The following is a 14,186-nucleotide window of genomic DNA, read 5'->3' as shown; positions in this document are numbered from 1 at the left end:
CGGTAACAGAGCACGCTCGACCCACATGCTCAACCCACGCCCCTACAATAAGCTAAAACTAATTCTAACTATAGCCGCCCGAAACTGCAGCTACTGATAAAGCCAATCCGTTGCCCGTCCTTTAAAGGCATTTCGCCTGGCGTTAGTCAGTTTTGTTTGGATTTTTGTTCTATTTTCGTCTTAGTTTCCACGATCTTTTCCTTAAGTGATGCTGCGCATTACTTTTCGGCCGCAAATCATAATTTGATAATAATAAAATAATTATCAGGTTTCAGTTTGTTTATCAGCTTTTAAATACAAACAGCTGACTCCGAAAATTTTTCTCTGAAGATTAGTAATTAACGTCCACGAAGAGTCAAATGGTTTCTCTTTGTTTTGATCATTTTTATTCTTTCTCAAATCTCAAAAAGAAAAGCATTTATTACTAGGTATTTTTTGAGCCCTGTATTTGACACGAAAACTTCCAGAAAGAATGTAGCATTGTGTGCGTTTCATATAAAAATCTTGGGACCTCAAATTGGATCGTACCTGTCTGCCAATTGACAAAACTTTCTCAAATAATTTTGGAAACAAGGACATATGGGGGAGACCCTTCGTTGTTGAGGATTTACGCAAAATTGAACTTGAAAATGTCGAAACATTCAGTGATTACCATTTCACCTACTTTATAAGAACTTATAATCAATCTGAAACTATGCCAGTGTCAACAAAATTTACGAGGATTTTCTTGCCTGTGACTCAATTTGGTTTTAAAGCACCCTCGCTGAACCGGATTCAAGGCATATTTTTCCGAGGAACTTTAAGATAGCCACTTGAAACGAGAAGAGGGACGTATGTTAAGACCATAGAACAAAAAAACGAACCTGCAAGAAAGTTTGTAGAGGAATCAAACCTTTAAAAAGTATCCAATAAGATATATCCAACATGTGTGACATTATATTCAATTAAAATAATTGTCACATTTACAATGAATATATAACGGGACAGTGGTTATATTAAAAAATTTAAATGAGTAGGAGAAACATGGTTTTACCAAAGAGGATTGAAGATTATTTAACAACTCTTTATTTATCCAACCGAACCAAATGCGAGCGACTCGTCACGTCAAGTGTGAAAAAATGGTATTTTTTTGGGTTCCTCCGTAATTGCTTTGTAACAGCGTTGAGCAACACTGGCCTCTTCTAGGTTGCCTTTTTTATTTCCCCTCAAAATTCAGATTGCTTGCTTTTCCATTGGTGGCAGTGATCGTGCTTAGTTCCGCCTGATATTTTAACGTGGTGTCATCACTGCAGCTAAAATTGGTCAGGCTATGGTCAACCTGATGCTATGGCCGAAAGAGAGCTCGTTACCACAAATTCTGCTTCACAAAGCCTGGAATCGACATTCATTGGCGTGTGAATCACACACAAACTCACGCTAACGCGTGTCATGGATGATCGCCACATTCTATTGAATTCCAAGATAAAAATGGTAAATAATATCCTTTGGCTAATACTGGGGTAAATTAAACATGCGGGCATTAAATCATTATGTTATATCCAAGATCTGCTTCATCTTGGCGTGATATGCGGGCAGCAGGATGTGTGTTTGTGCTTTGTGTGTGTGTGTGTATGTATGTGCATGTGTGCGCGCGTGTGTGTGATTCACGCGCCGATTGATGTTCAACCCTACTTCTTTTTAGCTGAATTAGAGGTTACGAGCTCTGATTCAGCCTTAGCATCAGTTTGAACATACCCCGGCCATTTTTAGCTGCATGTTGATACCGCGTTATAATTTTAGACAGAACTAAATATGATCACTGTTACCAATGGAAAAACAAGCAATCTGAAATTTGGTTAACAAAAAGAAAGGCAATCCAAGTAGGCTGGTGTAGCCCAATGCTGTTCCTTGGAAACTATGGAGGAAACAAATTTAATTTTTTTCGGACACGACGTGACTCGTCACTCGCATTTGGTTTGATTGGATAAATAAAGAGTTGTTAATCGTTCTTCAATCCTTCTCTGTAAAATGATGTTTCTCCTTTTTGTTTTTTATTTTTTATCTAACCACTGGCTTTATACAATCACTGATTTTATATATAACGTCCACGAAGAGTCAAAAGGTTTCTCTTTGTTTTGATCATTTTTATTCTTTCTAAAATCTCAAAAGGAAAAGCATTCATTACCAGGTATTTTTTGAGCCACACTGGCCTCCTCTAGTTTGCCTTTTTATTTTTACCCAAATTTCAGATTGCTCGCTTTTCCATTGGTAACAGTGATCATGTTTAGTTCCGCCTGAAACTTTAACGTGGTATCATCACTGCAGCTAAAATTGGTCAGGCTATGGTCAACCTGATGTTATTGGCCGAAAGACAGCTCGTTGCCACAAATTCTGCTCCACAAAGGCTGGAATCGACATACATTGGCGTGTGAATCACACACAAACACACGCTCACGCATATTATGGATGTTCACCACGTTCTATTGAACTTCGAAGATAAAAATAGTAATTGATATTGCTTTGGCAAATACTGGGTAAATTAAACGTGCGGGCATCAAATCAATAGGTTATGTCCAAGTTCTGATTCATCTTGACTTTATATGCGAGCAGCAGCGTGTGTGCGTGTGGTATGTATGCGTGTGCGTGTGTGTGCGTGTGTGTGCGTGTGTGTATGTATGTATGTGTGCGTGCTCGTGTGTGTTTGTGTATGTGTGCACGCGCGTGTGATTCACACGCCGATTGATAATCAACCCTACCTCTTTGTAAATGAATTTGAGGTTACGAGCTCTGACTCAACCATAGCTACAGGTTGAAAATACCCCGGCCAATTTTAGCTTCATGTTGATACCACGTTATAGTTTTAGACAAATCTAAACATGATCACTGTTACCAATGGAAAAACAAGCAATCTGAATTTTGGTTAACAATAAAAAATACAACCTAGAGGAGGATGGTGTAGCCCAATGCTGTTTCGTGACAATTATGGAGGAACTATATTCAATTTTTTTCGGACACGACGTTTTATCTAACCACTGTGACTTTATATATTCATTGGAAATGTGACAATGAATTTGATTGAATTTAACGTATGACTTATCAGGTTAAATAGATTTTTAATGCTAACATATTTTTGAAGTAGATACTCACTGAAAAGTAGTAGATACTCGCGAGCCATTTTTGTGTTATCGAACTGGAGATATTTTGACGGGTCACATCTACGAGGCAAGATGTCAAGGCGAATCATTTTTAATACAAAAATTTAATTTTGAAATTTGAATTTTTTTGTTGTGCAGATGCGAGTTCTCAGCATTTTAGTGCCAGAGACTCTTGCCTTCTTATATGCGTTGTGACTCTCACCACTGATATGCCAATGTTTATGAATAGAAATCTTATTAATAATAGCAAAAATAAAATGTTGGCTTTTTTCAGCCAAACATGACAGCACAGTAAACACGAACTTGGAGAAGAGGCGTCAGGCAAAGCGACAGGCAGCATTTGAGTCAAAGAGCAAATCTGAGAAGGATGCGCAGCTCGCAAGTCTCAAAAAGGAGATCACAGGACTGGAACACAAAAAAGTATTTTTTTTATTGAATTGAGTTATTTAGTCCATTAATTACACCTAAAAAACAAACACTGAATTATCTGTCATTGCCTATAGTTGCTAGTGTATTTATTTTGGATTCCAGACAAGTAATTTAAGAAAATATAACCTGATGGTTAAATTTATATGTTTTCCAGATTGTAAAAAGTTTACTATATTTAGTTTTACAAATTTAGCTTTGCAGAGCGTCAATATATAGACAAAAAAAAATCAAAAAGATTATTGCCCGTTCACAGATTGCGATGGTTGATGAGAGATTACAAAATTAACAGAATTGTTTTAATTACAATGAGTAAACACGAAATTCCTATTTTTTCGGGGATTTGCTACTTGTTTGTGTAATAGAATTCGTCTAACAAACAAAGATTTTTTTATACAAATATCTACAATGGATGCTCAAATAAGATGCTATAGAAGAGGACAGGTAAAAAAGTCCAGTGCCTAGTCAGTTTACTTTCATAGGAACACAATTAAGTAATCATAAGTAAAATATGTCGATCAGACAGCTGTCAACATTCTGTTGTCTATAAGCGAACACTTATTTTCCGGAATTGTTAGTCAAAAAAAAACTGTTAAGAGTCCGTGTATGCTGGACATTAACATCATTAAATATTATACCGCATCAAAATTTATCATTAAATAACCATGTGATACCGGGCCATCGGCGATTGGCCAAGGATAACATTAGAAACTGACATGGACTTAGACTAGTACCAGACCATTCGACTCTATATACAAGGACACTATATACATTAACCATAGTTAGATATGATCACTGTTGCAGAGGTTGATTGAGTAATTCTAGTATGTTCTTAACATTCCTTTTTATCGAGACCTGAGATTTATTACAAACCAAACAAAAAGGTTATGTTAATTGACACACAGACGGAGTATATTATTATTCTCACGTATATGCTGGTCACTGTTTTCCGATAAAATGCCCGTAGCTTTGTTCCAGAAACAGATCAGATTTTACGATCAGATCTTTACTTAAGATAAGAGTAAGCCTTATAAGTGTCTTTTTTGTAAGTTTCTTTTGTAAGTTTCGTATGAGATGTTATAAGACTAATTCCTTAGTTTATAAGTTTACGTACTAGTCTTGTGAAATCTTTTAAGAAATGCAATGACCAATGATTAGGGTCTGTTTCAGGAGCAGATGTTGGAGGACATAGAGGGTCTGCAGTTCTACCATGACTACATGTTGGAAGTCTGGAGGGTGTCTGATGGGGAGTTCGATGACGTCGCCGATATTATCAACAGGTCTTATTGCACAATTCCTAAGGTTTTGAGTTTCTGCACGTTCCCGCAAACGCCGGAAAACTGTTGCCATCGCTGGACCCATTAAACAAAATTGATGAATACTGTTAGCTTTTACGTTTTTCTTTGATGTTTTTATAGCTTAATCAGTCATAGATTCTTTGCGTTCCTGCTTTATCATTCCTGGGAAAATTTCAGAATCATGAATGAAGTCTTTAAAACCCGATGTCAATTTGATAAATTTATTAATGCATATTGTCGAAGGCTAAGATTTCATAATCCAATTGTGTAGCTTAAAAAATGCTTTAGGTACAGCAGGTTCCGCGACACCTATCAAGATTTGGAGGCAAGGGACATCGCCAACTCGGAGGAGCTGACCAAGATGAGGAGTGAATTTGCCATCAACTTTGAGAGAAGAAACACTCAGATTGTAGAACTAACCAACAATCTCAACTCACATCAGAAGGAAATTGGTTTGTTAACAAAACAAGGCGGCTCGTTAATGTGCGTTCGCACATGATGTTCCGACCCGAGCTCATCTACATTTTTGACTAAAATGTCAACCAAATCAAGAGATAACAAAAATAGATGTTTGAGTTTAAAACAATCGTTACACATTCTATCTACTAATTGAATTACTAATGCCATGCTTCATTACAGCACCAACGTGACCTGACATTGAAGAGACTAGAAAAAAAATAGCACCAACAAAATTTTGGCGGCAAAAAATGAATATCTAAATTTAAAAGCACCTGGTAACAACGTCAAAATGCAGTCAGATAAAACCTTAACTACACAAGTTTACCTTTTACTAACTATACAGCAGATGAAAAGTTTTCTTAACGAGACTAGGTAACAAGCCGACAAAAAGAACGAACAGTGAGGCGAAACTTAAAAATTAATCAACATTTTTTGCACCAAGAAAATTCAAAAATCTTAAAAAACATTGGTTTTTAATAAAAAAATCCTTGATAAATTACTAAAAAGTCATTACAAAACCAAAAGCACCCGTCTGTGGTCAGACTATGCCATAGAAACAAACTAAAGAGAAACTCAAAAAATTACAAACGATTTGCGAAAACACAAACCTTTGCTACCATTAAAATCAATACCTATCATCTGAATATGTATTTTTAATTCAGTTGTTATTTCTGCTATTTCAGTTGAAGGATTTATACTGAAAGATTAAATAAGTTTACTTGGGCCACATTTAAAAACCATTGGGATCTGTTATTACGCGATTGTTCTGAAGGAAGAGAAAAAGAAACGCAAAAAATGGCCATTCAATATACGTTCAGAAAAACGAAACAACAGTGGCACATAATATCAATATATATGTTATTTCTTGAAATACACGAAATTCGATGGGACATCTGATTGATGAATAGAAGTTAAATTTGACGAAAGGAACCTATTCGCTATATACTGAATGTTTCGAGCAACATCATTCATTCAGTCCTCAATTACAAGCCTATGAGATCTGTGAGCAATTTACGGCTACCTAAAGAACAAAAACAGCGAATTCAGGAGAAAAAATTGAGCGACAAAAGGGTCGAAGGCATTAAAAAAATGAACTTTTCACTAAACACTCTTCAATTTTAAATTAATTTTTCAGGAGCAATGGGAAAACCTTTTTTATCAATATAATTTCAAAAAATCAACAAATATAAACAAATACATTAGACGCACGAAAATTGCGGGAAAACACGTATTATCAACGCCATTAAATTCATTAGCCTTCAACGGAAGCTAGTATATACAATAAATGATGCCTCGAGGGGACAATAAGTTTTTTTGCCAATCGTATTTCATCAATAAGACCTTACAACAAGTTAATGACTATGAAAACAACAACAGAGAGAGGCAAAAACCACAAATTCAGTAGAAAAGTGCCTGAAGAAAATGTCGAAGCAACTCAAATCATAAGCTCTTCCCTGAAAACTTTATTTATGATCCGTTGAACTTCTTCCCTAAACCAATAGGGACTCTCAGCAGTAAGATGATGTGATAAGATTTCAAAAGGATCGAAAAACAAAATAAAGTACCCAAAAAAAATATGAATTCTCGTGGCATTGATGTTTTAAAACTAATAGGTAGAAGATAAAACCGCTAACCAGATTAATTTTGGCTATAGTAGAACGGAAATGGATTCTGTTAGAACCAACAATGACCAAGAGTATTCACGAAAAAAAATTAGGAATGGTTGAATTTCAAAAAAGTTTCGAAAAATTATTTTTAAACCCTTAACAGCCAGTAAACTCAATCTTTCATCGGAGCTCAATGACGATGCTCAGATATAACCCATAGGGAGGAAAATGATGTCTGTCATGCATAGATAGTTAAAAAGACATCACAATAAGTCTTATGACAGAAAACAATAACAAAAACAGCAAAAACTAAAATTCAGTAGAAAAATGCGAGAAGAAAGTGTCGAAGACAATTAAACCATTAGCTATTCTCTGAAAACTTTCTCTGTGATCCACTGAACGTCCTCTCTAAGCCAATTGGATTACAATAATCTTTGGATAATGTGATAAAGAGTTCAAAAGTGACCAATAATTCAAAAAATCCAAAAAAAAAATTTAAAAAAATTGAAATCTTTGTCATTGAAGTCATATAACCAATAGCTAGAAGATAAAACAGCTAAACAGAATATTTTTAGTCGCAGTAAAAAGCAAGTGGGTCCAGTCAATACTGAAACTCACTAACAGTTCAAGAAAAATTTAGGAATTGTTATTGTTCAAATAAAATTTTCGAAAAATGATTTTTATTTTAACAGACATTAAATTCAATAGCTTTCAACGGAAGTCAATAAAAACGCTCAAAGATGCCCCGGTGGCAGTACATTTATGTTTGTCATGCATAGGTATTCATTATGAGATCACAGTAAGTATAATGACTATTAAAACAACAAAAAAAACAGGAGAAAACCAAAAAATCAGTAGAAAAGTGCAAGAAGAACGTGTCGAAGCCATTTAAACCATAAATTTTTGTTTAAAATTTTTATTGGTCATCCACAGAACATCGTTTTTAAGCTAATGGGAACTGTCAATATTTGGATAATGTGATAAGATTTCAAAAGTAACCAATAATACGTAAAAATCCAAAAAAAATTTTAAAAAATTGAAATTTTTTGTCATTGAAGTCATATAACCAATAGATAGAAGATAAAACCGCTAACCAGTTTAATTTTGGTTGCAGTAGGAAGGAAGAGGGTGCTCTCACCCCTGGACTGACTTACAATTCACTATAATAAGATTATGATTCTTTAATATTCAAAAAAAAATTCGAAAAATTATTTTTTTATGTCTTAACAGCCATTAGCCGCCCCCTCAATGAAATAGACATGTTCACTTAATGCTCATTATGGAAAATATTGCACTGTTAGTCAATGAATCCCTACCATAGGACTCCAAAAAAAAATAGTAAAACTTCAAAAAGAAATTCAAAATTTCATTCAAAATTACGAAAACTCAGAATCGAAGCCAAAAAAAAACATGAGCAATTCCTTGAAAACGACGTTTTTTGTTCATTGCGCTTCATTCGACTATAAAGGAGTTTTGTCATTAATAGAACGTCGATATAAAATGTGACTTGTCTCTAGGTGACTTAAAAAAGCAAAAAAGAGAAAAGTTTTATTAAAAAAAGGGCTCTCAATTAGAGTTCGATTTTTTTTTGATAGTGAACTTCCCTATGAGACCAGAACTAGTCTTTCTATCGCCTTGCATTCAACTTTTACGAACTCAAAATTTATTCTTTTTATAGAAATTTGAATTAATGTTTTCGTAAAAAAGATCTTAGTTTGAAGAAAATTGTACTAAAAGTGAACAATCATGCTAAAGATCCCATTGTTCACACAAAACTTCAATCCTCGATAACTCCTCGAAAAAAACGAAATTCAAAAAAATCTTTTTACTTTTGAATTCTACGCTGGACCAGCTTTTTAATGATACCACTCACATTTCTCTACGACGAATATATCGATCGGCCAAAATTCACTGAACAAAAAAAAAAACCCATTTGAGTATATAGTTCCTTCCCCCACAAGTGGGGTCGGAACAACAATGGGTAGGAAAATTACGACATGGCTGTTATCGACGGCGAGAATTTATTTTAGAGTCTTGAGTTTTTGATTTTAAATATTAATTTTGGGGTCTTCTCCGTTTGTGCCCTCAGTACGTTATGCGTCCCCCAGTTACAGAGCACGTGCCATTACATAGTAAGTCATTATGTAAAAAATCTTGCACGTGTAACTGAGGGGTGCAAATAATTTGCGCCCACTAAGCTGAGGGGGCTCAAACGGAAGAGATCCTAATTTTGAAAAGCCCTATTAGGGCTTTCTCCTTATAGAGCTTATGTGTCTCATAAAAATGACAGTCCAAAGCTAGCCCAAAAAGTCTAGTGGTCTATTAAGGGACTGGTGGTCGATATGTCTATCTAATCTCTTTAGTTGGCTCAATTCATGGAAGGCCCCAAGCGTCTATCGTGGCTATTTTCCGGTAATCTGCCGGCTTTGTTTTATAGCATAGTGTATATCAGTACGTTTACTTGGAAAAATTAAACCAACAATTGTCTAAAGTTGTATGTTGTTCTTCACCGAAGTTAGATAGTCTACATCTGAGTTTCTTCAGCTGTTTCTCTACTGTCACAATTGACGTCGCCCAAATGTTGAGGGTAAGAGACTCTTATTGCTTTTAATGGCTCTATGAAGTCTGCATGAGGGTAATTTTGGAATTTTTGCATATAACAAACTTGTTAACTTTTACTGCACAAATCAGTTTGGTTAATAGAATTTTGACCATTCAGAAGAAAAAAAACAACAAACATTTTGGCAAGCAGCACTTAGATTTTTTTAAAGAGTTTAATGACTTCTCAGAAGGTCCATTGATCCTGTACTTTGACCTTACATACGATTGACTCCTAAGTATTAGTTCACGACGGGTATATGTATCCTCTGTTTTCGATTTTTGTTCAGTCTTCAGTTATTTTACTCCCCGCTCATTCATTGAGAAAAACTTGAGAAAAACGAGAATTGGTAAGTTTTGTATGAGTTTTTTGAATGCTACATACAACCCTTGCGCCTGGAAAGAACGATTGTCACTTAACACAGCCAACTTTTTGAGTGTTTTATTGAAGTTTGGCAGTATTCGGCTAAAGACTGCAAGAGAACGAATGTGATTCCCATTTTTGTGCAGTTATCATCGTGGAAGCAATATTTTTGTTCATCTGCCGCATCAAGTGCGTATCTACTTTTGTATCCACATTAGTGAGATAGATGAATTGCAGCAACGAAGTAACAGATACATCAAATGAAACAGGGATCCCGGGGCGTCATTGGCTTTCTGGAATAAGGCTTTTTTTCTCCACTACTGGTGAGAGGTTCGCAGATGAGCAAGCAGACACTGTTTTATCTCAAATCCAGTCATGTCGTGCAATGGAGTCTCCTCAACCAAGACATGCAATTGCATGATTACCATAGACGTCAAGAACTCTTGTTCTACAGAACAGGCAATTTCTTTCTGCGTTGTAGAGAAGAACAGTCAACCTCTCTTTTACTGAAATTCTAAATTCATTCGGTGCTAATGGAGTTGAGGAGATGGAAGGGGGAGCAGAGAACCATGCTCCAGCATGTCGAAGAGACAATAAGAGAGTTAGGGCGGTTTCTCTTTCAGAAGCTAGATTTTTTTTGAGCAAGAAGCTTTGCGTTATAAAAAGCTTGATGGAATATCTTTGGCGAAAAATTTGGAATGTCCAGTTTTGCTATACTGGAACAAAGTTCCTAAAAAAACTTTGCAGTTGATGGATTGTCAACGTTGTTTTTAAAGGACTTTCAGAGGACAAAACAGAAACAACGCATTATGCTTTAAACTGTTTTAGGCATTGGCGAGCACCCAAGCCTTATAGGGTTCTGAGTAGTGTTGCTTGAGTCCAAAATTATTGTGTAAGAACAGCTCAGAGGATAACGTCAAGTTTTTCGCGCTCTTGGGCAATAAATTCTATGAAGGACTTCATAGCCGCAATCTTGGATGTTTGTCAACGCAAGGAATACACCATTTTGGCGGCGCCAACGCAGTGGCGTAGGATACCTAAAGTGCACTTAGGGTCATCAAGGTTGTCCAGTTTTTTAAATAGTAACATTATTGTCCCTGTCTTTTCCTTAACAACAAGTACCATTATTGTCCCTGTAACTTTTTTTTCAACAACGGTGATAGCGAAGCACTGCAAAGAGCTTGTGAAACAAATTCGGGAATTTCCCAACGGCAACATAAGCTTACTACCTTTGTCCGTATTCTCAAACTGTTTTGTGACTGGTCTGAATTGTATACTGTACATATGTAAAAGATGTTCGAGGAATTTTTTTGAAGGACGTGTTGCTGTAAATTTAGAAAACAAGTTCAGCTGTTCCATATTAATTTCCCAACTTAATTGATAAGCTTCTGATGAAAAAAATTGAACTACAATAAGCTTTTTTCAATGGAATGCATTTTTTTCAGAGCATCAGTACAGTAGTTGCCTTGTCGACCAGCACAAAACCTTCAGCATGCAAAACTTTTGCTGCTCTGCCATTTGGCCCTGGAAGCACATATTTGTCGCACGTTCAATCATCTCTTCAAAGTATGTATAGTTTGATCGTTTTGATTGCTTCAAAGATCTTGCTTCGTTAGATAGCCCTCCAAAGGCTCCGCTGTTCCAACGGTTTATTCTTTCAAAAATGTTTCCGTTGTTCCAGCTGTGTTTTTGCCCTCTTCTGTTACTGGCACTTAAAATTCATTTAGGTAATCCGAAGAGTTTTCTCCAGTTCAGCTCTGTATTGGATTGTTCAATGCAATCAATAATTATATCTGAGAAAAGTTTTGACCATTTGTACCGTACATTGAGCGGGACATAGTGGATAGCTAGGACTTTAATGTGTAGCAGCGTCTTTGTCTTGAATGTTACTGTTTATCTTTTTTTGGAGTCCGAACCATCTAAAGCTTCGTCTACATAAAGTACGCTCCCGGAATTGCTTTGCACATCGTCCAATTTGTCTGATAGCTCTTTGAGAGTTTTTTTCAATTTGGTAAAAGATTTTTTAAAACACAAATATGAACATATTGATTTTGAGTTGATCCATGAGGGGCTTTATGCAGTGTATCTCACTTTCGTTTCCTACAAAAGGTGTTCCAGTACCTGAATCCTATTTGCCTATATATTTTGTCAGCTGTGACAGAGCCAAGTGAAATGTGGAACTTAATTTTTTTTGTCAGATTGGACTTTTGTTTAGTTAGAACACCTCTTGTTTTGTAATTCACCTCAGTTTCAAAACAAGTGATTGATTACTGAGGTGAGTTTTCCGAAACTTGTTTTCTCAAAATATTCTTCATTTTCGAGCGTTGGAAAAATTTGATCAAACAGGCAATATGCCACTTTATAGTCTGTGACAGAACTAAAGACTGGAATTATCTCACCGTGAAAAATTGCGACTTGGGACTGATATAATTGTTCCACCAATAGCGCTTCAGCCCCCCACAGCAACACACTGCTGAGTCGATTTTGTTGGCGTGTGTAGAAGACCAGAATTATAAAATTACAGCCACTGATTTAAAAAGAAAGAGATGGTGTCCATTTTGGGCGCTAAAAATTCAATTCCAATTTTCTCAGTTATTCTTGTTTTGCTGAAATTGAGAGAGAGCAACCGGAAGCACGTGCTTTTATTAGTTTTCTTTGGCTTTGGAATTCCTAATTGGCGTGTTTCAGAGGATCTGGAGAGATCGTCGCATGAGTGGGAGAACAAACTAAACCGACTGCAGATCTCTTCAGCAAATAAGAACCTTATGCTCAGTCAGATCAAACTGGCAATTGATAACTTGTTCTACATCGTCAATAAATACATCAAGGTTAAAACTTTTCTTTATGTTCGAAAAACGTTGTCGACAATTTAGTTCAAACATGCCATGAATATTCACTATTTAAGAATCGTACGTCAGACCACCTCCTCTTCTTTCCACAAAAGTGATGTAACAAGCAATCTTTGACATCTTTGCTTTTTATAATGATAACACGTGTTATAACTTCTAATATCACCTCAACTCTAAATGAGATTTTTTCACACGTGGCATTGAAAACAAACCTTTTGTCATGAAGGAAAAAGAAAAATTTAGTCACATATCATTATAGAAGGAAGTCGGAGAGATTTATAGAAAATCAATTGAAATCTTATTCAGATCAAGAGAGGTGGTGAGAACACAGTAGATAAATTGCACAAGATTCAGGCATTCATATTTGATCTAGACGAGGTGGTACAAGAAGTTCCCGTAAGTACCCTCTTCAATTACAGTACAGCTCTTGTATAGCTTATGTGACCTTGATTTTTAAAAAAGCACTCACAATTCTGGCGTTCCTTATGTCAAAAACTGTCGTGGTTCGAAATTTAAGTCTCGCTGAATTTGGAAACATAATTTACAAGACTCAGTGAAGTCACTACCGAATTAATACAGAATCGCGTAGCAGTTGGAGAAATAAACCACAATTTCACAATTTCGAAGGATAACCTTGCTTGAACAGTTACGTAACATTGCTTGAAAAATGCTCTTTGCTTTCACACGCACTTTTAAAGTCTGGCACACTATACAGCAAAAACTGAGACAACCTCATCAGCTCAGTTTGAAAAACGAGACAGCTCAGTTTTACAAAACTGGGCAAAAAATAGATTTGCTATGTTGTAATTGGGAGTCCAAGAATTTTTTGCAAAGCTTTCCTCAATGCGTCTAAGACTTTTCTGAGAAGTTTGTTCAATATATTGTTATTTTTCCCCACAGATTGGCTTACAGTTTTTGAAAAAATGGAAGGAATATTAATTAAAAATTGGACAAACGTACACGTGACTTCTTGACAGAGAAAACCTCGACCCTATTGATCTAGCTTTGCCAATTTGTTGCTTTTTATTAGGTCTAAAAGTGGGTATATCATGACGCTTTTAAGCTAAGCAACTGCGTTTTGATACTTGTTCTTGATGGTTTTACTCGCTCTACAGACTTTTTTTTAGCCCATTAATAACATGATAAGTGAAAATGCAATATTTTATGATACACTTGGTTATGTTTCAGCTTGTAGTAAGTGACAGCACACAACTCATCAGCTTCTTCAAAGAGAAGGCATGAAACAAATCTATTTGCATTAACAACTTTGCACTCTTATCTATTACCACACGGTTACCTGTTCTCAAATGAAGTTTGAGAACAGGTAACCGAGAACATGTAGTACTTTTTCACGTTTTTGACTTTTCGTCCTCTAAAGAGGGATAAACAGGTAATCCTGAATGCATTCAGTCGCTGAGCAGCTCTCTTACAGCTTTATTAGTTGCTAAGCG

The 14,186-nt window shown here is 35.8% G+C and overlaps 1 protein-coding gene across 3 annotated transcripts in view; it reads left to right on the top strand.

Annotated features, from left to right (window-relative positions):
- Positions 1-14,186, top strand: part of LOC142340968 (coiled-coil domain-containing protein 42 homolog) — a 42,300-nt gene that overhangs the window by 13,086 nt on the left and 15,028 nt on the right. For all 3 annotated transcript variants that reach the window (XM_075391770.1, XM_075391769.1, XM_075391771.1), the window contains 6 exons: positions 3,409-3,554; positions 4,731-4,840; positions 5,147-5,310; positions 12,575-12,714; positions 13,042-13,131; positions 13,924-13,971. In XM_075391770.1, coding sequence (XP_075247885.1) covers positions 3,409-3,554; positions 4,731-4,840; positions 5,147-5,310; positions 12,575-12,714; positions 13,042-13,131; positions 13,924-13,971 — 698 coding nt within the window. The remainder of the gene's footprint in view (positions 1-3,408; positions 3,555-4,730; positions 4,841-5,146; positions 5,311-12,574; positions 12,715-13,041; positions 13,132-13,923; positions 13,972-14,186) is intronic.

The sequence above is a fragment of the Convolutriloba macropyga genome, chromosome 6, assembly GCF_964194025.1.
Source record: "Convolutriloba macropyga chromosome 6, txConMacr16.3, whole genome shotgun sequence".
Taxonomy (NCBI): Eukaryota; Metazoa; Xenacoelomorpha; order Acoela; family Convolutidae; genus Convolutriloba; species Convolutriloba macropyga.
Note: the sequence above shows the minus strand (reverse complement) of the source record. Positions and strands in the feature narration are given on the sequence as shown.